Source organism: Narcine bancroftii, chromosome 8 (genome assembly GCF_036971445.1).
Source record: "Narcine bancroftii isolate sNarBan1 chromosome 8, sNarBan1.hap1, whole genome shotgun sequence".
Classification (NCBI taxonomy): Eukaryota; Metazoa; Chordata; class Chondrichthyes; order Torpediniformes; family Narcinidae; genus Narcine; species Narcine bancroftii.
The window spans coordinates 134,604,954-134,632,030 of record NC_091476.1 but is presented as its reverse complement, the minus strand read 5'-3'; the positions used below and the strand labels follow the sequence as shown (position 1 = coordinate 134,632,030).

Genomic DNA, 27,077 nt, shown 5'->3' with positions numbered 1-27,077 from the left:
TTGAGAATGAGTATTAATACTTGAAACATGGTTTCAAAGAAAAACTATTGCACCAATTATTTTTAATGTACAGTAGAAATCCTAAAATCTGGGCTGCTTGGGGTTTGGTCAGTCTGGATTCTCAGGCAGTACTTTAAAATTTCAAATTCAAGAGGAATAAAGAGATGAACAGGAACATTTTGATAGTTTATTCATTAGCAAATACAGCATGCTTCATTTATCAAAATGAGCAATTTTAAAGAGAATTAAAATTAACAAACGTGGTCACTTGTTAATGCTGTGCATCTGTAGTGATTAACACACACACATATGGAAAAGCTGCTAAATTTTAAAAGAGCTTTTGAAAAGTCTGGAATTCTCTGGTGGTCCAGACTTCTACTGTACTTGTTTTGTCCAGAAAAAAAATAAAAATAGGGCAAGTAATGCATTAATACAGTTAGTGACTGTGCAACAGTAGCTAGTTGATGAAAGGCAAAAGTAGCTGATTTTTCACTTGCTTGGAACAGCACAGCTGCAACTCTGAACGCCCCAAGGAAATCTGGAGAAATATGCAGAGAAATTTTCAATGGAATGAGGGTCTTATCCTATCAATTTCATTGAATTCCTACTTAATATTTTAGTTTTGAGTCCAGCAGGTAATTGAACTTCCATAACATGGTTGCTTTGCTCATTTTTCCCCTACAGCCAAACTTCATCCCGTCAGGAAACTTCTATTTGGATGAACTACTGCAGCAGAAATTCAAGACTAATGTTAACATGATTAAAACCTCAGATTATGAATGTTCTGTTTGAAATGTGGACCGTAAGTGACCAAGAAATTTGAAATGGAATTGAAGGGATAATGCAGAAGGCAGAGAGGAAAAAAAGCAATCCAAGAGAAAAAATTAAGAATGACAGGAGTAAAAGTTAAAAATCCATTTATTGTGCAAGATTAAACAGGCCAGTAGACAAAGCAAATTCTGCAATACTAAAGTGGCAAAGTCCATAACAAAGATTTGATAACTTTTTTTAATAAAATCAAGCAGATTTTAAAATGCTCCCAGTTTGTCTAAAATTTTATTTGTCACACAGGAGCCAATTGTACAAAGTAAGCATCTATATAAAGAAGAAAACAAGTCTTTTGGGTTGTAACAGCAGCATCAAAAAGTCATGACTTGAAAATATAAATTGTACAAAAATAAATAGCTTTGAAAGGAAGCTTAAAAATACCTACACTCCTTCATTGAAGGTATGATACTTCAGGTACACTATATACAATATTGGAATGCTACATCTGAATTAGTTTTAAAATCTATAAAATATACACATTTGTGTGGGATGTATATTAAACTATTACAGACAGCACCTTAATTATTAAATTACATTTACAAAGAATACAGGATTGTCGCCCTTGCAATGGTCGACTTGTCGAGAATTAAGATTGGAACAGCAGCACAAGTAACAATTACAGTATGTTAGCCTGACTTCTGAAAGGCAATGTTCTTAGCATCAACTGAGGTAGATAGCTTTGTGGAAAAACAACAGAGAAGATAAACAGTGGCATTTACTGTTTTAATACATCAAATGAGTCTACATCCTTGACCTATTTGGTCAGTTAGTGCATTTTATCCATTTATCTATGGCGACACAACCTGAAACTAAACAAGCTCAAATCCAGTTAGTCAACGGGCTGTCAAATCTATCATTTTGCACAGAAGTCGCCAAATTTAGCATTTCTGTTGGAAGCACTCCTCAGTCACAGGCTTGGGCTGTTTAGAAGGGTCACATTTGTCCTCCTCTGCAGTGTGCCCAGTGTATTCCACGCACAACGCTCTGCGCTTTCTTTCTCCTTTGCCACAAGTTCTTGAGCAGGAGGACCAGGAGCCCAGCTGCCAAAGTGGACAAGGCATATCAGCACAGGGTCTGATGTCTTCTGGCTTCAATGCCTTGTTGCAATCCAAGGACACATTGCCATCATTGTCTTTGCACTCAACATTTCTCCTCTGCCAACCATATCCGCAGCTACGAGAACATTCTGACCATTCTCCAATAGTGTACTGAGAAACAATGGCTTGCTTGAAGGCATTGGGGAATTTCTTGGGGGATTTGGCCTTTTGCTTGCTGAACAAGACATCTTTCGGGATGAAGAAACTGTACTTCACCCTGGGAGGCAGTGTATCCATCGAGATGGACAACAACTGGATTGTCAGTGGATCCTGCAGCTTCTTGTAACTCTGAATTCTTTCCAGAGTAGTGGAGGAGCCACTGTACTTGAGAACAGCCCCTCTAATTGGAATATATTGCTCCACTGTGATCACGGAATAGTCGCCATTCAGAATATATGTATCATCCGGCTGCTTCACTGCCAGGTAATTCCCATCGTGTTTAACTCCTTTATGACTTCGCTGCTTGACATCAATATTGGTGGCTCCAGCGGGGATAGTAACAACGTCATTGTAGCCATACCTAGGAAGAAAGTCACACCATTAAAACCAAAACCTAAAAATGAACATAATGCAACAACACCGTCAAGAAATTCAGAAGAACATGAATGAAGAATGCTCTTCGCACTGTGAAAAATCACTTGCCGTCACTAGTTTGATTGATGCAATTGTAAACAAAGGTGCGCTACTGAACAAAATCTGCCTTTTGTTCAGTAATGTTGTGCCTGAATAGCTGAAGTCCAACTCGCTTGCCAACCCTAATTCCATCCAGAAGTAGACTAACAAGAACCAGATGGAGCCTGAAAAGTCTCTACTAATCTTTGAATTATTCAGCCCATTCTGCTTTTATTCATGCTAGACCTTCAGCAATACTGTTCTCTAACCTAGTCCATCTCCCCATTCCAAATATTTCCTAATTATTAAGCAATTTTCTGTTTTCAAATTAGTGTTATACCCAGTATCTCAGTGAATAATCAAAGAAAATATTTTTGTTCTCATAACTATCAAGGCAGAAAATTAAACTTCGAACTTGCCCTTCTAATATTCACGTCTGCAACCAACCAATGGTAAAAATCGACCACTTTTCTACCAGCTAGCTGCTGGCCTAAGCAATTTGATCTTTTGTTCATCCATTTGCACTCAATTTGAAAGAGAAACACGAAGACTGCATATACTGGATACTTCAGGAAACAAGGAGCTGCTGGAGAAATTATGGACAGCATGGTTAGTGTAGTGGTTAGCGCAATGCTGTTACAACACCACCCATCTGGATTCAAATCTGGCACAATCTGCAAGGAGTCTGTAACTTCTCCCTATGTCTGCATGGGTTTTCCCCGGGTGCTCCGGTGTCGTCCCACCCTCCAAAACGTACGGGGTTGTATGTTAATAGGGTGACATAGGTTTCAATGGCCAGAATCAGCTTCTACTCTGTGGTTAAAAAAAATTCAGTGGCTCAGACGGCATCCATAGGTAGGAAAGTTTTGGGGTGGGAACTTTTATCGAGACTATAAACGAGCTCTAGCCACAAAGTCACCAGGATATACTAACTGCTAATGTAGCTGGCAATCAAATGTCAAAGGCAAAAAGGCAGGAGACCACTCCTGGCCCCTAATCCTTGTTTAGCCATTCCATAAAATTATGGCTTTGAACTCTGTCATTTTCTTGTTCCATTTCCAAATCCATCAATTCCACCATCTCAGTTTTGAATATACTCAGAATCCCCATGACTAAAGTATTCCTAAATACACAAGCTCTGGGTGAAGAGATTTCTCCTTATCTGAATCCTGAATGGTGACAACTTATTGAAGCTGTGACCTAGCTGGAAAACTTCAATTCCACATCTACTCTTAAGTCCACCAAGAATTCTGTACATTCAAAGTTTGATGATTGTTCTTCTAAATGAATACAGACCGAGCCTACATAATTCTGTCTCACTTAACAGAATCTCTCATCCTGGGAATGAATCTGGTGAATATATGCTGCACTCCCTCTATTTCAACTTTGTGAGCATTTATTTTAATCTCTGGCATTCTATCATATTTCAAACAGCACTTTTAAAGAAATCAGTTAGTTAGTGTGCATTTACAGAAATCAAACTTGGTGGCACATCTGCTAGCAAGTGTTGACAATTAAATATGGATTTATTAGTATTTGACTTACAATGTCATTCTTGTGCAACTTTGCAAAACCATTTTGTCTATTCTCTTCCCTGTTTCAGACAAAGGTTTGTAAAAATTTGAATCTTTCTTCCCATGTGTAGACATTTGTTCCTGTTATATTCTACTGATAGTTCTTAATTGCATCTTTTCCAAAATGAATTCTCTTCCAGCAGTGGGGCCCCTCGAACACCAGATGTGGTCTAACAATTCTTTTCTCCAAGTTCACCACAAAAACACAAATTATGAACCTTTGAATCATGTTGTAATGTTAAAGAATTTTTCATCTCTCTTAATTATGATTCTGAAAGTCATTTGGTTCACCAGATTTGTGTCAGCCCCTGAAAACAATAGAAAACCCACAAGTCTTCTCTCCTTCTCCATTTTTCATGTAGCTGTTACATTTTCCCATCAACTCCCCTTTGATTGTTTGCCACTGAGCCATGCCAATGTGCAACTTACCTGAGCTAATCCACTTGTGGACACATCTTTGGAATGTGGGACACAGGGAGAACATGCAAACTCTGCACAGACAGCATCCAAAGTCAGAATTGAGCCAGGGCCCTCTCAGGGAGTTGCACTAACTGCCGCATCAGCTTGCCAGTTTCATAATCCATGTTGGCACTTATGGGTCTTTGTTCCACCACTCCTCTCCAGTTATCATGCATGCCCTTCACTGTTCCTCTTCCATTATACACATCCCCAGATTTCTTTTAATTGAACTGGAACTTCCCTACATTGATCTGATAATTTTCCTGCCCTATTTTAATGTGAGAAACACATTTCAGTTTCTTTGTTCTTGCCATCTAATCTAGTTCATGTGAAATTTTGAAAATCAAACCAGAAAAGTGCTGACATGGATCCCTTAAAGATACAATTACCTACATGTGCAAACTTTACACTAGACTTCTGATGAGAACAATTTGGCTCCACTAACTTTAGCTCCTTTAATCAAGTGGTTGGACAGCTAGATTTGGCTTTACTTCCTCTCCAAAGGATTGAGCTTTCAAGTGACCAATTTTACCTTTGGAATAAATCTGCTTGTCACAAAGTATTAACACTCATCATCATCTAGCCTGTCTCACTCTCCCCCCACCCCACCCCCCCCGCCCCGCCCCCCCACCACCTCTCCTCTATACTGGCTTTCTTCCTTCTCCACTCAGTCCTGACGCAGGGTCCAGATGCAAAGCATCGACAATTCCTTTCCTTCCACAGAAGCTGATACATTTGCTGAGATTCTCCAGCAGTTTTTCAAGATATAGTTCCTTAGTACTAAGCAGGCTTCATTTAATATAAGGTGCACAGAACTACTCGTAGAATGAACTTACTTGGACTTGTTCAGAGAGCCAGATATTTTGCTGCATGTTGAGCTATTCCCACCACAAACAGCACACTTGTCAAACTTCGCACTGGATCCAATGACATGATCACAGCCAGCTTTGACACACTGACCATGGACACAGATGGAGGTGGTTTCTGGGCCACATGGAGTACCATCAATCACCTGAAACACCAGAAATTGACCAAAAGTACATTTCATTTCATGGTCAAAAGTACCAAGGATTGACCTCAAAGGATGAAGAGGTTAGATGGGGGTTGATGGCAGAATAACTTTAATCTAAGAATATGCTCTTGCCAAAATGTCCACAGGATATTAGTGATCAAATCCACTTCGTGTTGTGTACTGACTCTTGGTGTCCTTTGTCAGCTTGGAGAAGTAGATCATTTCAATTGGAAAAGGAGAGCATCATCATATTCAAGTCAGACTAAAGTAATTTTCTTTGGTGATGTTTAAAATTATGGGAAATTTATAATTTTTCTTTAAAGGTTGTACACATGGAATCCAGAGAATTTTGTAGTTATGAACTTTGACAATTGTATCATCTCAGCAAGTGCTTTCAATGAGTTAACTAAAATTGGTGAAAAGAAGATGGAGCAATTTATTTATAAATGTAATTCTAAATTATTATTTATTTATAATTCACCTATTTTGAGACATTTAATTGAATTATGGAGTATGAAAAATGAGGAAATAGGTACACGGAAAAATTTCAGGTGAGACACCTTTGTATCAGAATAAACTTTTTCCTTTTACTCTTAATAATCAATTTTGAAAATATGGGATCAGAAAGGAATTAAGACTGTACAAGATTATTATGAAGAAAAAGAAAAATATGAAGTATCACAAAGTACCCTTTTATTGTTATTATCAAGTTAGGGCTTTATTATTGGATATTTTTGGATAGGATTTAAAGTTACCAAGGCAGTCAAAATTTGAAATTCTACTTAAGGTGGGAAGAAAAAAATTATATCAGTGGGTGCTTTCAAATAGTTAAATTTTTAAAACAAAAAATTCTACAGAACTATAAAAATTACCTTTGTGTCAATTTATTACACCACTCAAGTTCCCTCCAACTTCTTCCCCCATCTGACACCCTTTTTACCCACCATTCAACTGCCTTAGTCTCTGCCACCCCAGCTCGCCATCACCTTTCACCCTTCACTGATTCACCAATTTCCCCACTGACCATTACCCAACCCCTCCCACGATATCCTTGTTACACTGGCTCAGTCTTGGTGAAAGGTTCTAGCCTGAAACAGCTCATTCTTTTTTCTCCCAACTGATCCTGCCTGACCCACTAAGTTCCCCAAACTGATGCTTACTCCAACACCTGCATTCTGGTGCATCTCTAGAAACAGTAACTAGCTTGTCCTTTTAATTAAACAGTCATGGCACAAATTATCTCATTCTAATGATTTAAAAGACTAATCCTACTGTTTGCCTAGTGAAGAAATTAGGATTGGGGGCCAAGGCAAAACATCAGATGGGAGTAATTTCCTGTTCATCATCCATTTCACTTCCACCAATGGACCTAATAATGCTCAGATTCTTCAACAGGTTCCTCTTCACAATGATTCTATTTTCAAGACCAGGAGGGTGCTATTTTACTTTTCTGTTTTGCCAGCTCTCAGACTGTTCCCCAGACTCTCAAAACACTCTTTGCAAAGGCTATTTTTGATTAAGGTTTTCACCACAACTTAAGCAGAACAGAGGTTACAACACTGCACAGAAGTGCCAGCAGTCCTGTGTGGAGCTTCCAGCACTTATCTCCTGACATCTGGGACTCCCATGCAACCAGGAAAGACCTGAATGTTCACGACATTGATCCCAGGGATCCATTGCCTGCATTCCAATGCTCAGCTCCTGGCACCTCCAGGACTCTGCTGGCAATATGCCAACTTTTGCAGATGTCACAGCACTTCATTCTGGAAGATCAGCCCACTGTACACACCAGGTTCTCAAATGTTTAAGAACATTTATCAATGTCAAAAACATTGATTCACTTTGACAGCCAAACTTTAAGGTATGATTTAATGTTTCATTGGAGCTCATAAACAGAAGTCTTGCTGAGCTTGGAGCAGTTTCCTTGTGGTAGCTTGCTTTGGAGTTTAGTTTGGAAATCCACTCAATTTTTTTCTCTCCATGAGCACCACTAGCCATTACATTTTTTGGCTTTTGTGCTCCTTTCTATTTGCTCCAATTCCATCATTAACCAATCTAAAGCACATCTCCAAGGCAACCATGATCTTACCCCTGTCCTTGCCATCTCTCTCCCCACCCTCTCTGCAACTTAAAACCTGTTGCCTGTTCCCAGTTATGATGAAGGTTCATTGTGCCAAAAATTAACTACATCTCTTTCCACAGATGATGCCTCACCTTTTGAGTTTCATGCACATTGTTTTTTTTTTTTTGTTGTTGGATTTTGATCACTTGAGTGGGTTCAACCAACAGGTGACTGACAAGCTTGTGCAAAAAACATTTTGTGGAAATTCTGGCACAATAATTTATGGTCTCCCTCTTATGTAACCATGTTTTGTAGTTATATTTGTATAATTATTTAAAGTTTTCTAATGGGACACAAGAGTCTTTGAAACAAGATTATTTTCATGATATGAAATTAGTGTCTCCAAAAGTTTCTGAATGCAAATACCATAATACAGTTAAAAGCCTTAAACTAAATACATTAATTCCACATGGAGCCAAATGTATGATTCATAGATAGAACTTATCCAAAGGACTAAACAAAGCAGAGGCAATGACAGCTTGGTCATTATTCTTGCCAATCTGGGGAATATTTTAAATTAAACAGAGAAAAGGTATTAAGGATATGCCTTTCAATTTATGAAAGGCTGATAAAGATACTGTTCACACTGTAAACCAGCAAATAAAGAAAACAATATTGAGAAATATCACTGTTTTAAGCTTAAAGAAAAGATGCTATATGTAGAAATGTTCAGTAGAATGTCTGCAATGATGGACATTTTGTGGATTATACTTTTTATCTCCCCCCCTTACAATTAATTCAGTAAATATGGGATAAACAAGTTCCCTTCAATACTGCAGCATACCTCTGGACACAGCATTACAGCTGTACTTTGGTGTTATAGACAAGTCTGACTTTCTATTCATTAACCTATGGTTTAATAACTCCATCCTTTGGTTGAGATCTCCTGACACATTGCATGTGTGGATCTTAAAGCACCAACATCTGCTGTTCCATAATTGTCACTGACCTTGGCTTGGTCTCAATAGAGTCCATTCTGCTGCTGAACTCATCAGTGACCTTTATGTGCACATTGATGTAATTCCATTGCACAATATTGTTACTTAAAGGTTGATTATAAAGTCAATTATTAACAAAAATTATTATAACCCATTGAAATTTTGACAGGAATCAATCACCACATTGTAGTCCAGTAAATTATACCATATACTCTCCACAGCTGATATTCAAACACACACCACACACACACACCACACACACACACCACACACACACACCACACACACACACCACACACACACACCACACACACACACCACACACACACACCACACACACACACCACACACACACACCACACACACACACCACACACACACACACCACACCCACACACCACACCCACACACCACACCCACACACCACACCCACACACCACACCCACACACCACACCCACACACCCCCACACACCCACACCCCCACACACCCCCACACACCCACACCCCCACACACCCCCACACACCCCCACACACCCCCACACACCCCCACACACACCCACACACACCCACACACACCCACACACACCCACACACACCCACACACACCCACACACACCCACACACACACACACACACACAATCCATTGAATGTACTTTCCCCACTATGATTGGGTTCATTAACTCCTCAGACTGAAAGCTTTCAACTTACTCTGGAGATTTTAGACAGCGGCCATTGTTTTAAATTAATGATCTGAAGTTTCCTCAAGTCAGATACTGAAATGAGCTATGGCAAACTATACCACTTCAGGTATGCCAGAGTCACCAAGCAGACAGTTATTGAATATTTTTGTTAAAAAAATTAACATCCAAATCCTAGTGTAGGATAAATTTGCCCCATCATTCTATCATGCAATTTTAATCTTTCTATTCAATTGCATGCAATCACTATAATTCAAGAAGAATTAACAATTATATAAAATCACATACTTCCTCTTTCCCATTGCCAATAGACCAACTCGAAATGCCCTTCAACCTGACCAGTAGCATTCAGTGACTCCATGTGCCTGAAAACCTTGCTGCTGCCTGAATTGTCAGTTGCAAAGGTTGCCCACTGGCTTAAAGGTGCAGAGATTGGAAGGAAGGACACAGCTCATCTCCATTTAATGGAGAGCAGCTCAAATGAAAGGTGCAGTGGAAAGTTGGCAAGTTCTTCTGCCAAGGTACCACCTGCTGACACAAGTGGCAGGTGAACTCTCCTACGAATGCTAATTGATTGCTCCAACTATCTGAGCAACTGTTGCTCGGGTAACACTTCATTACTCATCACTGCATCATTCAAGCCCTCAATTGCATGAGATCATGGCAGATTCAAATGCATAATGAAGATTTGGCTTTCTGAGCACTTTTAGGTATATTTCATACATTATAGATGGCTGATCACAAAAATCACCATAAAATTTTCCTATCACATACTTTTTTATTTAAAGACTAACCTATTTTTGTGATTTCCTCTCATATTTTATGTCTACTTCAAGCATACAAAACCATCAAGTCATTGAAAACTCATTCTCTGCATTCGCACTTGGACTTCTCTACTAATCTTGGTGCAGTGACGAACATGGTAATAGGTTTCACCAGGACATTGTGACCATGGAAAAGCAGAATCAGGGCAACTGGAATTCATTAATGTTAGCTCACTATTGTTGGACACTGATGTGAGAGGCATCAGATGTGGAGTATAAATGAAAATCAGTGGCAAAAAATGTCAGTTGAAATAATGCAATGTGTCAGCATTATTATGCAATTAAACATGCCAAATTCAATATAAATTAACTTAATATTTCTTCAACTTTCTATGCGATATAGCAAATCTGAAATCATCTATGTTCAGCTGAAGTTGTCTATCATAATTCACAATTTATTTTTTACAAGGACTAATCCTTTTGAAAAAAATTTTTTCCAGTATTCTCTGCCCTAGTCTTACTGTTTAGTACCTCTCAGCACCTTTTTTAAATCATGATCAGAGATGCATTAGACAACCTACAATAGATGGAAACAGACATGCAAACACCAACTCCTTTTTAAGTAAAAGAGTAAAACAATCAGTCTTTTCTGAAAATTAAGTGCAGTAAAGTAAAATGTGTTTAAAAAAATGACCAAGAAAGTAACATTCTACAAATATTAGAAAGATGGGGGGGGGGGGGGGGGAAGCATATGGCAAGTTGGGTAATATCTGAACAGATTCAGCCTGAACAGCTGAGTGCTTCTATTATTTTTTTTTTAATTTGGAGTCTGTTCTAAAGTGGTACTTACTTTGGGTTCTAATACTTTAAATTCACTTCTCCCTCTGACACGGCAGAACAGTTTGCAGCGGTCTATTGGTGATACTCCTGAATATTTTGGTATCCATTTAGCTGAATTGCCAATCAGGTCTTTGTAATTCCAGCTGTTGTACTTTTCACATTGCTCCTCTCTGAAGCTCTTCCCTAAAGTAAAATAAAGTTTAGAAGTGAATTTTTTGATGGCTACTACAGAAAAGCTCTTGTTTTATTTTAAAAATATAGAAATTACTGTAAAATAACTTCGGTCCAAATTGTTACATTCATCACTGCATTCAGAGCATTTCAAAATTCCACTAGTATTTCTGTACGAAACAAGTACCTTCAATAACATACAGAAGACCAAAAGGTGAATTTGCAACTTCACTTGATGACATCACCTCTGTTGATCCCATTTCAGGACCATAAATGCAGATGCTGGCACATTGGTCTTCATAAATCAAAGTGTTTCTTTCAGTAGGTGTAATGTTCTATGGTTCTATCCCTCTGAGGCTTTGATCAGATGGCTTGCACTTACTAAGTCTAACCTGTGACCATGTCCCTTTCTAATAACATGCAAGCACGATAGATAGAAAGATTTCAACTCTCACATTTGATTACTTACTTCTGGGGTTCAATTGCAGCTCAGTTTTATTTGTCACAATGGCTCTAGATAACATGAGGACTACCTTGGTATCAATTAGAAAATTGTACATCACATAAAACTTCAATATGTGTAGAATAATAATAAATATTGTGCTTATGGTAGAGGACACCTATTTGTACTTCCAGGCTGCGGATTTCATCTCTGCAGCTTATAGAACCATATAGCACGGAACCAAGCCCTTCAACCCTTCTAGTCTGTGCTGAACTACTTTTCACCCTAGTCCGACTGATCTGCGCCCAGTTCGTAGCCCTCCATTCCTGTCCCACCCATGTACCCATCCAAATTTTTAAATGTTAAAACTGAGCCTACATTCACCATTTCAGTTGATAGTTTGTTCTACACTCCCACTACTCTCTGTGAATCCACCCCCCCTTTCACCCTTAAACCATGTCCTATAGTTTGTATCTCACCTACCCTCTGTGGAAATAGCCTACCTATATTTACTCTGTCTATACCCCTCATAATTTTAAATACCCCTATCAAATCTCCACCTCATTCTGCTATGCTCCAGGATAAAAAGTCTTAGCCTGTTTAACTTTTCCCTGTAACTCAGTTCCTGAAGCTTGGGCAACATCCTAGTAAATCTTTTCTGCACTCTTTCAATCTTATTGATATTTTTACTTTAGTTAGGTGACCAAAACTGCACATCGTACTCTAAATTTAGCCTTAACAATGTCTTATCCAACTTTACTCTAACATTCCAACTTCTATACTCAATATAGCTTATAGCCGATCAACCACTCTCTGACTCTGACAAGCTATACTGACAGTCTCACAAATAATCGTCCATGACTAAACAGATTCACTGACCATTCTTATTGGGACAGTCTTGTGAATTGCAGGATTGGTACCGTGTTCGCTGTCCTTCACAATACTTCCCACCATTTTGAGGCACTGGATTATTGCATTCTCTGAATGAAAATTGCACACCTCCACCACAAGTTCTAGAACATTCTCCCCAGGAATTCCAAGAGCCCCAGCTTCCCTGGACTGCCGTCTGAAAAAGATGCAACAATTCTTAGTTGGGCTACGCAAAGACTCCAAGTAAAATTATGCTATTAAAGGAATCAATTATAACCAGACCTGAATTTGAATAAAGCCTTAAAGCCCTCATTAAGGCAATTCCAATTTTCTGTTTGAAGCCATGATTAACACTACACATCATTCCATCAAGCAATCATGAGATAGCATACCTCCAGGATGGTGATACTTGCATTGAACACATCCATCTTAGCAGACACACAAATGACAGCAAGATCACGGAGACCTCAACTGTAAAATTAAGAACATGGAGATGCAGCCAGAATTCGGTGAACTGTTGGTTTTGAGTAAGTGCAAGTAGTGCATATTGTCCAGGTTGATTTAGACTAAATCTCAGCATGTAAAGAACGGGCATCAAACATTCTTAGGCCAAATTAGAATGCTCAATGCAGCTTTTATAGATCAGTGTAAGGTAGCCCCAACTGCAAGATTTAACCTCCAGTGACCAGAGAAACAGTAGTTGCATGAATTTTCCTTCAGCACTGCAGAATCTTTGAAGGATCATGACAAGATAAATTGTGGGCTGATTTGTTCTGTGAACCTGGTAAAAACCAGTAGCTTTTCAAGGAAAATGATGATGCTTCCCTTTAAAGTCCCACACACATTACACTTCCCAACTTGCAGATATACTGGCCCTGACCAGAAAGTAATAAGGCCATTCCAGCTCTCCCTCCTTGGAGGCTCCTATATGTTTGTCTAGGGCCTGGACCATCACTCGCTAGAGTCAAATAGGAGCCAGGACTTGAAAACGGCCAATTCCAGCTGGGTGGCATGGTTAGCATGGCGGTTAGTGCAACACTATCACAGCACCAGCGACCCGGGTTCAAATCTGGCACAGTCTGTATGGAGTTTGTACGCTCTCCCAGTGTCTGCGTGGGTTTCCTTTGGGTGCTTTGGTTTCCTCCCATCCTCCAAAATGTACGGAATTTGTAGGTTAATTGGGTGTAAATGAATGGCACAGGCACGTGGGCCAAAAGAGCCTGTTACCATGTTGCCTGTCTCAATTAAAAAATTTAACCACTTTCCTACTTCAAAACTGGAAAATTCTACATCATTTATATCATTTTATTTCTACTCATTAGGAATAAAATGCATGTAATTTTGTGTAACTGTAGATCCAGTCAAAGGAAAGTAATGACCACATTATATCATTATTAATTTCAGATAAACAAGCTATTGTCAGTTATAAAGATTTCAAACCTTATGCATTAAAAACAATATTTGCAGGACACAAGCACTGGTAGAAATGCCAGCAATTATTGCCCACCTCAAATTGCTCCTGAGAAGTGCAGATATGAAACATCTATGAGCTGCTCTATTCCCGGTGAAGAGGAACCCCCCCCCCACCCCCCACCCCCCCCCGTACTGTTCAGAATCCCAGAATTTAAACCCAGCAATCAAACACTGGTCATGTTTTTCCAAATCATGATGGTGTGCGTAGTTAAGCAGAACCCACGGGTGGTGGTATTATTAGGTTCTTCATCCTTCAACATCACAGTCACAGATTTGAAATTCAGGGTATTTCTCCCCTTCCCCCTCTAATATAGAAAAGGATCTTCAAAAGTTTAGAAACAACCAAAGAACCACCATGCGAGTTACCTTACCTTTCTATTTTTAATCTCGTCAATGGCCAGACACATACCATCGATACAGATCCTGCTCTGCCCACACGGAGTCCCGTCTCCCCACAGCAGGCTTCCATTTTTTGTGTGACACTCGAGTTTTTCCTCTATCCTGCACCAGAGCTGGGAACACACATCCGACTCCGATGTGTTTGGACAGTGTTGGTATTTCTCTCCAAAAATCTGGCGGCACTGTGCGTCCAAATCATATTCCTGCCCCGGCAGTTTAGTGGGCAATGAAACTGATTTAACAGGAGAATCCAGCAAACAGTCTCCTGTCAATAAAACCACCAGCACTAATATCAGGGCAAGTTTGCTTTTAACTCCTTATACCTTCAATTAAAAAGTAATTCCAACTTCACAACATGTTTGCATCAAACATTTTGGGATACATAGCATTATGCCCATATTTAGCTTCTATACCAAAGTCAACAGCAAACATTGAAATGGTTTATCCCAGTCAGCTGCTGTCTATATTTGAATGTTGAATAGGAGAGATTGGATAATCTTACATCACCCAAATTATCATAGCAAAGTGGAATAGACTGGGGACATGGAAGTCTATTAAAAATCTTAAATCAACAGCCACAGTGCTACTTCAACCCTTAAGCAGGGTTGGCCGCCATTCAGTCCAGGATTGCCATACTATTACCAGTCTAATCTCAATTCCAAATCAATTAGAGCAAACCACTCACAAAACAGTACAGAAACTGCTTGCCGTTGTCTGGCCGCCAATTATACGTGGGAGCCTCCACTGGCCCATAAAAACCCTAGCCTTTCCTCTCCCATTGCTGTAGGCTAATTTTACTCAATAAGAATCAAATAAAGTTATAAAAGCATCTAGTACAAGAGAAAACCATTCCAGATGTTAAGTGTGCCAAATATAGTGTTCATATTTGGCATACATAATAAACATTAAAAATGTCAAAAATTCAAGTCAGTAAGTATTTGAGAGGAAAGCTTTTATTTGGACTAATCTAACAGAATTTATCATTCAAACTTGGTTTCTAGTTTCTTGACTGATTCATATCATGATACCAGTGGAAATTAACTGACAATGAATCAGACCAGATTTATTCTTGGCTGATAAGAATTTAAATGCACAGCTTTGTCCATATTGCTCAGTCTTGGTCAGTTACAAGCTATTGGACTGGATCATGGTCAACTTGTCCATACTGCTCAGTCTTGGTCAGTTACAAGCTATTGGACTGGATCATGGTTAACTTGTCCATAGTGCTCAGTCTTGGTCAGTTACAAGCTATTGGAGTGAATCATGGTTAACTTGTCCATACTGCTCAGTCTTGGTCAATTACAAGCTATTGGACTGGATCATGGTTAACTTGTCCATACTGCTCAGTCTTGGTCAGTTACAAGCTATTGGACTGGATCATGGTTAACTTGTCCATATTGCTCAGTCTTGGTCAGTTACAAGCTATTGGACTGGATCATGGTTAACTTGCTGCTTATGCTCATCTCTTCTTGAGAACATGGCCATAGACGTTTTGTGGTCCCATGGGGTGATGTGAGTTCCAGACATCCAGAGGGACAACAGGACCACAAGCAGCAAGATCCAAAGGTCCACCCCTCAGAATATCTTTTGACCGTCTTTGCTGCCCACAGACATTTTGAAATAGTTTGAACTCGGCTAAATTGTAACTAAGTTAGGTGAATAAAAAATGTGATTGAATAAAAGAAAGCAAAATTACTTTTTCAACCCAAGCTGGTCAACACCACTGAAATAGATAGATTTTGCTGCATCTACCAACCATTAAGCAGAGAGGCTAGATGTAAAGTGTGTCCATTCCCCCCCTGTCCAGCACAACCTTGGACTTGGTACAGAGACCTGACGTAGAATAGGCCATCTAACGTGTCAACATCTACCGTCCAACGCATAGAATGCTAGAATGCAGTGAACTACAGATCCAATGTTCCTCTCAGAGCTGCCAGAGAGCCATCTGCATGATCCAGTTGCTGTTACATTAAATGTTCCAATTTAAGTTTTGTTGATTTGCAGTATCTTGTCCAGCCTTGTGGCGCAATCCTGAATTTCAGATTTGATACAATAGCCAGTGAACATCAGTGTACTCTGCAATGTCATTGAAACTGGTGTGTCAAGCAGTAAAATAGCAATACACTGAGAGATCTTAATGGATTTTAAAACAGATTCCATTAGGTACATTTCCAAATAGAGAAACTAGTTACACATGCTTGAAAGCCAAAAAAAAACACTTAATCATTTGACACTTAATCCACTTACCGTGTCCACTGTCAAAGAACTCCGTAATGTGAAATGCACTGCAAGGAGACCATGGCAGAGTACTGTTCAGCCGAATGAACAACGGAGCCATGACATGGTTTTCCTCCGTCTGATCAAACAGATCACAAGCTTTCGAATCATCATGTGGCATACTCAATTCATGACCTGTCAAGAATAGAAAATATTACTATCCAACTTCAGTCAAAAACCACAAGTATACTACTGGAGTCATAGAGGACTACTAAAGATACTAAAAACTTTCAGCCATTCTAAAATAATTGTTCACTTTGGGGAACTTTGGCTATTGTGTCTACAAATATTTCAAATGAACATTTAATAAATATTGCACTTTTTTGGAACAGGCAAGGAAAAAGTTTAAGAATTTGAATTGAACCATTATCAGGAAACCATGCGACAAACTGCTGATGAACTTGCCCTCGGAAGGATAAATAGAAATGTTGATCAATGACTTAAGATAAAAAAGATTTTGTCATTGATCCAACAGTAGGATTCCACTCTATTGAGTCATTTCCCATTCATCCTCATTGTATAGAATTTCAGATCCAGAAATAATACTGAAATGTATCAGTCAAACATATATGTAAACATGCTACCCAGCTATTTCTGATTAATGACTCACTGTGTTAAACAGCTGCAATCAAGAACATCTGCACACTCTCCAGCTCTTACAAAAGCTAGCATTAAGTATTAAGAGTATTTTAACTTCGAATGATCTGGTGAACCAAGGGTACAAATATCATAAAGAACTTTGTAATTCAATTGGAGGTTCACAGAAAAAAAATTATTGTAAGCAAAAGCATCACTCAGTTGGAAAAGGATCAAATGTATCTGAGTCCATGCACCTTCTCAATTTAGTACTTCCAAAACAATATAATGACTTCAGGAAAAAAGGTAGTTATATATAAAAAAAAACAGAATTAGATGGCATCATGATTCTGTGGGACAACGCCTGGAATGAACAAGTGTGAAATTAAAACAAATCCCCATGCTAACATTTGGAGAGTCTATCTCCTTGATCAAGAAAAAAGTGCCTAATGTGCAGCACCCATATTAAGATTAAGAATGAATCATAAAAATCTACGCTATTGAATTAATTGCCCATCTAACTTTGCACAAATTGCAGTTGTATGGCAGAGCAGAACTGAAATACAATTGCAAAGGCACTTAAACTGCGTACAATCTAGTCCCACAACTTCAACTTGCATCATGTCCCACATAAATTAGACATTGATTTCCCACAAAGCTAAAATTGCCTCACATTGGTGACAAATGGACTAAATGGAGTGCATTAGTGTGGCGAATCATCTGATTGTAATAACTAGATAACTAACATAATGTTCATGGTGTTCTAGATGTCTCCAGCACCTATGAATGTGGAAGGAAGCCAAATCCTTACTAGAGAACAAAACTGGCACTGAGCCAAATTTGCTCTTTGCAAAGCAACAACCCCTCTCACTCCACCCCTCCCCCCAAAATAAAACTATAACATTCAGTGAAGTGCAACTTTATCTTTTTTGAGAAAAGGGATACTTGATTACTTTTTAAAGCTTGCATTGAAATATTCTCTTTCCACCACAGAGAACAAAACAAAGCTGGAATATTCCAAAGGGATATGGATAATTGTGTTCTGCAAGTCTCTGACCCCTGAATAGCTAACAGATGACTGATCATGGCACAAACTGTAGGTGAGAATATCGAGTCTCATTGGTGGCCATCATGTTAGTGCTACAGTTGCTATCTAATACTTATGAAAGCAGCTAGGTAAAGTCAAAACAGTCCCATCTCTTACGTACAATTACTTATGAAGATTCAAGCATCCACCTGTCAGAGGCTCACAGTTTAGGTATATTGCTTTTATTATTCTGTCTTTCCTTCTCTAATCACCACTAATCTTTACTCAAAATTTGACTGAAATCATTCAGCAAGTCCTCTGGGAGCACAGGAGGAGAAACCAGAGGCTAGATGTCTCTAAAGGGACTCTGCTTCTCTTATTGGTGGGGGTGCCAGGCCAGGCTAGTGGCACCTCCTTTATCGAAGGCAGATATCTGTTCTACGTCGATGTAATCACAAAGAAGGCTCGACAGCAGCTATACTTTGTGAGGTGTCTGAGGAGGTTCAGTATGTCACTGCAAACTCTCATAAACTTCTACAGGTGTACTGTAGAGAGCATTCTGGCTGGTTGAATCACTGCCTGGTATGGAAGTGCCAACTCTCAAGACAAGAATAAACTCCAGAGGGTTGTTAACTCACCCTGCAACATCCCAGGTCCCAGACTTAACTCCATCGAAGACATCTACATGAGGCAGTGTCTTAAAAAAGCAGACTCAATCCTCAAAGGCCCCCACCACCCAGACTATGCCCTCTTCACTCTGCACCCTTCAGAGAAAAGGTACAAGAGCCTAGATGGCCACTCAGGAGCACAAGGACAGTTTCTTCCGTGCTGCCTTACTTTTCATGCTCTATTATTATTCCTTTTTTATAGTAATGTCGCTAGATGGTTCTAATATGAAGGTTTGCTCTTTGATGCCACCACAAAACATCAAATTTAATGACTTGTTCATGACAATAAATCCTGAATCTGATCAGGATTTAAACTAATGTGCTCTTGGTCTACATTTTTTACCTCTTCATGTGTATCTTGTTGCCTCAAATCTACTCATCATACCTGCTTCCGCACCTCCCCTCACCCACCTCTCTGTGTATACCGGTATATAAAAATTTCCTCTTAACCAGTGCTGTCTGGTATTTAACATTTCTGCATAAATCGAACCCATTGGTAAATAATGACAAAAGAAAAAATACAAGTAAGCACACACACTCGGCTGTATACATGCATGTGCATGTTCCCTCATATCTGGGGCTTGAAGAGGTCCATTTATCGGAGTCTCCATCTCTCGTTTCATCCTGAAATTTGTTCCTGATCTCCCAGTCTCCCAAATAAGTCTCCCGTTATCATAAAATCAATCCCGTCAATCTGCTGTGCTTGCTCAGGTGAGTGTTATATACAAGACTGATGTCATCTGGAAGAAGTTTTACTTGCATGTACACAGTGTAAAGCAGTAGATACCTTCTCTTGCATCACTTGCAATCTGTGCTTTCCTTTCAGAGATCAGATGAATCAATCTGTTTAAATCTTTTTCCCCCACCAACTTCTGAGTGAACATCCTCCAACCCTCTGCCATCAGACTCCAATCCCTCCCAATGTGCTCCATGGTCCTTTGGATTCCCTTCTCAGCACCCCTCCCCTCAAACTTCTCCATCTCCCTCTAACCCCTTTCCTGTTCCCTGATCATTTCCACACATAATTGTCCTTCCAACCTGCTCTAAACTCCAAAACAGTCCTCCACCATCTTTCCCTCTCTGCCATGGTGGACGTTTGCAGAGTGAAAGCACTCTTCACCATGCATAAACATATCAACATGGTCCAGGACTGCTATGCTTGTAGAAACTATTAGAATGTTGGAGCTGGAAGGGCCATTTCCCCAGGCAGCTAAAGAATGTGAGCCCAAGTTGTTGAACATTTAACAAATAACAAACAGCTGTGACTTAGGCAGCAGACTTAGATGTGACCGAACATGCTACTAATGGCAGGTGCCACTGTACCCAGTTCATGTGCAGTAGTGTAGGCTGCCTGAAGTCCATTATCTTCAATCACAGCACAACTCCGACTTGTATCACACATGGTGCCAGTGTCTGCAACCCCCAGCGTGTCACAGCTCTTATGGCCACAAATGTCCTGCAAGGAAGGAATGAGAAATGTTTCAAACACAACTCCTTCTAAAAATATAAATAAAAAATGATGATATCCTCATGTCATAAATATCTATTTATTTATTTTACATCTGGCTCTTTAATAAAATTTTTTTATCTTTGTGAAATAAAAAGAACAACAGGCTGATGAACTAATATTATCAAGCTTAATTCCAAATGGAGCATGGACGAAATGGTTTCCAGCAAAATATGAACAAATGTTTAATTTAAAAAGTTGCTACACCAGCTTAACAATTAAGTAATTCATTGATTCATTGAATGATAACTTAATTCAATCCTTTTGGAATATGTCAACGCTTGCTGCCACACTGAGTTACGTCCTCTTTCAAATCTGCAAATTTATTGGCTGGCTGCCAGACAAGTTCTTAGAAAATATGGTCGAGCCCAAAATCAAATGTATCACTGTAAAAGGAGCAACATTGAAGTAAAACTCTCAGTGTACGTATCAGTCTGACATCCCTGAACTTTCAGGAAGGAGGATAAAAATTAACTGCTTCAATTTTCGAAAAAAAAAACTTGATGCAAATTTCCCAAAATTAAAACAAAGAATTTCTAACTTCTAATGAAAGAACCAGAAACTTATCCTTTATTCTAGAATGGCCAAAAATTTAGACTGTTGGCTCTGATTGCCATTGAACTGTTTAGTTGAGTCACTTAAAACCTTTCACTAATGATTGGAAAATAGTAGAAGTTTCTTTGCTGCTTCAGATGTTATAATGGGATTTGATATGAAGATTTGCTGTAATGGAATCAATTTAATTCATCCCAACACTTTTTAATATACTGTATGCTTTCTAGTGGCATAATTAAATTCCCATTAAAATGTCTACTTGGTACATATTTATCCATCAATGTGCTACCTAATGGATTCTATAGAATGTCAAGTGTAGAAAGATCACATTTTCTGACTGTTCCCAAGTACAAGGTACCCAGATTAGTATTGTTATATAAAGTGTCTGTTTTTCTGCAACACAAAACAAATATTGATGCTGCAACTTCAATGCTTAAAAAGGTGAGAGGATAGAGGGGATATATTAATACAAATTTACAGATTGCAGTTTATAGCTTCTGCCATTACCATCTATTGATCTGGCACCGAATCCTTTAATTCTAAATATCAGGTGTGGAGTTTCTGCTTCAATATGTTTACCCTTGCAGTGAACTGAAAGAACACTTGCATCTTTTACTGAATTTTTTTTTTTTAAATGGGTCTTCTAACAAGCCTTGAAATAGTTCACATCTTAGCTAAGCAGGGAGTCAAGATAATTTTATCCAGTCATTGCTTTCCACTTTAATATAGCTAACCTGGCACTGCAGTGTTTAACATCTTGTTGCCTGTAAAATTGTATATAATTTTTAAAAACACATCAAAAGATTACTGCGACATGGACTTCTAAGTCATCAAGTATAACTCAGATATGGAAAATGGTTTGCGGTGCAGTCTCAATCCTACCCTGTTGCATCTAATCTTGACAGACTGAATGAAGCAGGAAGGATAAAGGACCAAAGGGAATGATTGTGCTGTACCATAGAAATATAGAACACTACAGCACAGAAAACAGGCCATTCAGCCCTTTTCATCTGTGCCAAAACATCATTCCACTAGTCCCACTGGCCTGCACCCATTCCATTACATTCCAGATCTCCTTTCTTTGCAATGAATACATTACAGTATGGGGAAAGTGTACAGTCTAAAGTTCTTCTGCTACTAGGGATTGAGGGGCTGAAACCAGCAGGGAAGCCTCTAAAAACTGAAATGGGTGTCACCCCAAGGGACACATTCGTGGCAATGGTACTGGATAGTATAATGATTGATTAACACGAGAGTGAAAATGTAGACAGAACAACAACATGATATTAATAATGTAATAAGATTTTGAACACATTTTTAATGTGAATGTTTATGTTTGATCACAGCAGCCAGATCTAACTGCAAAAGGCACAGTAGTCAATGACCTGGCTAAACCCCAGCTGGCAGATTCAAGATACCTTATTTCAAGCCTATCTCTCTGTCTGGGCATGCTGGGTTACAGCCCTGGATTGGCAGCACTTTCTTTGCAACTTGCAGTGGCTCAAGGTGAGTCCTCCGAGCTCTACTATACAGTATGGGTGGGAAAAACATGGCCAAAAATGGCCCCAAACACAGAGACACGACTGCAGACAGCAACAGTGAGAGGCACAAACTCCAGACAAGCACAATAATGAGAGCAGATCCTGGAATATTGACCAAATGCTGCATAGCTAGAGGAACTCAACGGGTCAGACAGCACCAAAGGGCAGCACGTGTCTGGTTGGGAATTTTGACAGACTATTTTTACACAAGGGTGCTGTCTGACCTGCTGAGTTCCTCCAGCAGCTCAGTGTTTGCTCAAGAGCTCCAGAATCTTGGGCTGCTGGAGCAAATTAGGGGGTGAGGCACCATTAATGGAGAGTAACAGCCAGACAACACTTCAATAAAGGGTCCAAACTGAAACACTTGGTGCTTTCAAACTGCCTTGTAAAATGGGGTTAACCAGGCAATTTGCCCGGTTAGTGCCCCACTCACAAGGCTGCTTGAAAGGGTCCGACCCAGTCCAAAGTCAACCTGGTCGCTGCCCTACCTCGGAGTGGTAGTCAGGAAACCCAGTTAAACTTACCCAGGACATGACTGGTGGCCTGAACAGCAAAATGGCCAACCTGGTTACTCCTGTGATGTCAGTGGTTAAGCGCTGGGATCATGAGGAAACCCCGGCTGAAGTGTCTGCAGTGATGGGGGGGGGGGGGGGGGGGAGAGAGAGAGAGGGGTGGCTCCCAGGGCTCAGGGTGGAGAAGTGGGGGGGTGGGAGTTGAGAGTCGGGGGGGGGGGGGGTGAGAGTAGAGCGGCCAGCTGCTGCGGGGGCAGAGGGGCGCACAATTGACGGTTGGAGGGGAGAGAGCAACTGACAGCCCGTGGAGGGGGGGGGGAGGTACATCACTTACTGCATCATTGCGGGGTGGGATACCCCTTAAATGGCAGGTTGGCATTTACTGGGGCTATCCCCCCTCAGCTTAAAAGTTGCCCCACAAATCGCACCCTGGTCCCAGGTGGGCTACCAGGTGCTGCAGTTTAATAGCACCTACTGTCTTCCATGAACGCTGCCTGGACCGCAGTATGTTCCCGCGGGTAACAGGTGCCGTTATTCCAGCGGCGGTCTCATTTCCAAGTGATCCTCCTGACCCAGTGGTCTGCCATCATCCCGTCCTACCCGCGGGGAGGGAAGGAGGGCGACGGGGAAGCAGTTCCATGCCGCACTCTCCCAGCCCCAACCTCCGGAACGCGGCTCCGGATTCCCATTCCCGCAACGTCGCCCCTCTCTCACTTGGGCAAGGAGACGTCCCGTTCCCCTGCTCTGAGCAGCACTCGACCCTCCCGCTCCCTCCCAAACCCACAAACAACTCGTGGGAATGACGTTCACATCTGATGCACACAGTAACCATGATCGCTCACGACTGAGGCGCAGGGAGCCGTGTCAACCCTCGACATGGGATTAGCAGAGTCCCCGGGAGAAGGGTGGGAACGGGAGACAAGAGTGGAGAACCTGCAATCCTGATGAGATGGGAAGACGGAGAGAGGGAGGTGGCGAGGTCCTGGGAAGGGGCCGGGGAGGCTGCGGAACAGCGGGAGCGAGGGTCGCGGGGCGGCAGCGGGAGCGAGGGTCGCGGGGCGGCAGCGGGAGCGAGGGTCGCGGGGCGGCAGCGGGAGCGAGGGTCGCGGGGCGGCAGCGGGAGCGAGGGTCGCGGGGCGGCAGCGGGAGCGAGGGTCGCGGGGCGGCAGCGGGAGCGAGGGTCGCGGGGCGGCAGCGGGAGCGAGGGTCGCGGGGCGGCAGCGGGAGCGAGGGTCGCGGGGCGGCAGCGGGAGCGAGGGTCGCGGGGCGGCAGCGGGAGCGAGGGTCGCGGGGCGGCAGCGGGAGCGAGGGTCGCGGGGCGGCAGCGGGAGCGAGGGTCGCGGGGCGGCAGCGGGAGCGAGGGTCGCGGGGCGGCAGCGGGAGCGAGGGTCGCGGGGCGGCAGCGGGAGCGAGGGTCGCGGGGCGGCAGCGGGAGCGAGGGTCGCGGGGCGGCAGCGGGAGCGAGGGTCGCGGGGCGGCAGCGGGAGCGAGGGTCGCGGGGCGGCAGCGGGAGCGAGGGTCGCGGGGCGGCAGCGGGAGCGAGGGTCGCGGGGCGGCAGCGGGAGCGAGGGTCGCGGGGCGGCAGCGGGAGCGAGGGTCGCGGGGCGGCAGCGGGAGCGAGGGTCGCGGGGCGGCAGCGGGAGCGAGGGTCGCGGGGCGGCAGCGGGAGCGAGGGTCGCGGGGCGGCAGCGGGAGCGAGGGTCGCGGGGCGGCAGCGGGAGCGAGGGTCGCGGGGCGGCAGCGGGAGCGAGGGTCGCGGGGCGGCAGCGGGAGCGAGGGTCGCGGGGCGGCAGCCGGAGCGAGGGTCGCGGGGCGGCAGCCGGAGCGAGGGTCGCGGGGCGGCAGCCGGAGCGAGGGTCGCGGGGCGGCAGCCGGAGCGAGGGTCGCGGGGCGGCAGCCGGAGCGAGGGTCGCGGGGCGGCAGCCGGAGCGAGGGTCGCGGGGCGGCAGCCGGAGCGAGGGTCGCGGGGCGGCAGCCGGAGCGAGGGTCGCGGGGCGGCAGCCGGAGCGAGGGTCGCGGGGCGGCAGCCGGAGCGAGGGTCGCGGGGCGGCAGCCGGAGCGAGGGTCGCGGGGCGGCAGCCGGAGCGAGGGTCGCGGGGCGGCAGCCGGAGCGAGGGTCGCGGGGCGGCAGCCGGAGCGAGGGTCGCGGGGCGGCAGCCGGAGCGAGGGTCGCGGGGCGGCAGCCGGAGCGAGGGTCGCGGGGCGGCAGCCGGAGCGAGGGTCGCGGGGCGGCAGCCGGAGCGAGGGTCGCGGGGCGGCAGCCGGAGCGAGGGTCGCGGGGCGGCAGCCGGAGCGAGGGTCGCGGGGCGGCAGCCGGAGCGAGGGTCGCGGGGCGGCAGCCGGAGCGAGGGTCGCGGGGCGGCAGCCGGAGCGAGGGTCGCGGGGCGGCAGCCGGAGCGACGGCGGCGCAGGGTCGCGGGGCGGCAGCCGGAGCGACGGCGGCGCAGGGTCGCGGGGCGGCAGCCGGAGCGACGGCGGCGCAGGGTCGCGGGGCGGCAGCCGGAGCGACGGCGGCGCAGGGTCGCGGGGCGGCAGCCGGAGCGACGGCGGCGCAGGGTCGCGGGGCGGCAGCCGGAGCGACGGCGGCGCAGGGTCGCGGGGCGGCAGCCGGAGCGACGGCGGCGCAGGGTCGCGGGGCGGCAGCCGGAGCGACGGCGGCGCAGGGTCGCGGGGCGGCAGCCGGAGCGACGGCGGCGCAGGGTCGCGGGGCGGCAGCCGGAGCGACGGCGGCGCAGGGTCCCGGGGCGGCAGCCGGAGCGACGGCGGCGCAGGGTCCCGGGGCGGCAGCCGGAGCGACGGCGGCGCAGGGTCCCGGGGCGGCAGCCGGAGCGACGGCGGCGCAGGGTCCCGGGGCGGCAGCCGGAGCGACGGCGGCGCAGGGTCCCGGGGCGGCAGCCGGAGCGACGGCGGCGCAGGGTCCCGGGGCGGCAGCCGGAGCGACGGCGGCGCAGGGTCCCGGGGCGGCAGCCGGAGCGACGGCGGCGCAGGGTCCCGGGGTGGCAGCGGGACACCGGGTCTTATAGGGAGAAGGGTCGCGGAGAAGCGCCACTGACTGCAGAACCAAGAGTCCGGGGGAAGCGGCAGCCGCCACGCGCGCACAGCAGCAGTAGCGTGCTGTGGGCCAGGCGCGGAGCGCCGGGCAGAGCTGCCACGCCGCCGGACCACTCACCTGGCGGGTGAAAAGCAGAGCCGTGTCGAAGTGGTCGGGATGCCGGTCGCTAGGCGGGTTGAAGCGCCGCTGCCAGCTGCAAAAGCTGCGCAGAGTGAGACCGGCGTTGGTGGCAATGGCCGGGCCGCGCTCCTGCGCATCGAGCACCAGCATCCTGACCACCACCACGTTGACCAGGTTGCGGAGGCTGGCGTCCCGGTACAGAGCGGCCACCATGGCCATCAGCGTGAGCAGGTAGTGTTGCAGCCCGTCGCCGTGCCTCCTCGCCATGGACGCGTCGGCCACCAGCAGCGTTTCGATGTACCGCGCCTCGGACACGAACCGCGGGCTGCGGCCGGCGCGCCGGGCCGGGGTCGGGCCATGTGTCCGCGCCCCGGAGGTCGGGCAGTCTCGCCGCTGCAACAGGTGCGGCCGCGACACCGAGCGCCCGGGGCCGCGAGGCTCGATCACGTACTCGTGGCCGGCGGCGGAGAAGGCGCCGCTTATGCCGCGGCACAGGCTGACGGCCACCCGGCTTTCGGGCCGCTCCCGCACGCTTCCCGAGTAGAAGCAACGGCGGAGGGCCGTGCGGGCCGGGGCCAGGGCCTCTCCGCCGCCCAGCCGTTGTACGGTGAAGCCGGGGGCCACGAAACTGGCGTCGGGGAACAGGTCGAGGGTGAAGGTGGTGCCGAAGGCGCGCAGGCGATAGACGCGGCGCTCGGGCGGGTCAGGGCGGACGTGGAGCCGCGCCGGGGTCACCTCGACCACGCAGAGTGGCGGGGAGGCGAGGACGAGCGGCCGCGCCACGAGCACCGCTAGAGCGGCGAGAAGCAACGCGATCGCGGCGGGCATGACGACCGCGGCGCTCTGCACACAGTGACTCGGCCGTGCCGGCGCCGCCTTTTATAGGCTGGCAGCCGCCTCCATGGCCGCGAGCCGCATGCTCTCGCCCCCGAGCCGCGGCC

General features: G+C 44.9%; 1 protein-coding gene across 1 annotated transcript; it reads right to left on the bottom strand.

The window, feature by feature from the left end:
* Positions 1–921: 921 nt before the first annotated feature.
* LOC138741199 (A disintegrin and metalloproteinase with thrombospondin motifs 8-like) lies at positions 922–27,077 on the bottom strand. Its single transcript, XM_069894919.1, has 8 exons — positions 26,134–27,077; positions 20,173–20,305; positions 16,549–16,713; positions 14,274–14,566; positions 12,439–12,625; positions 10,957–11,129; positions 5,407–5,582; positions 922–2,445 (listed from the first exon to the last, which is right to left on the bottom strand). The coding sequence occupies exons 1-8, from the start codon at positions 26,962–26,964 to the stop codon at positions 1,707–1,709; spliced, it is 2,697 nt and encodes an 898-aa protein (XP_069751020.1). The 5' UTR covers positions 26,965–27,077; the 3' UTR covers positions 922–1,706.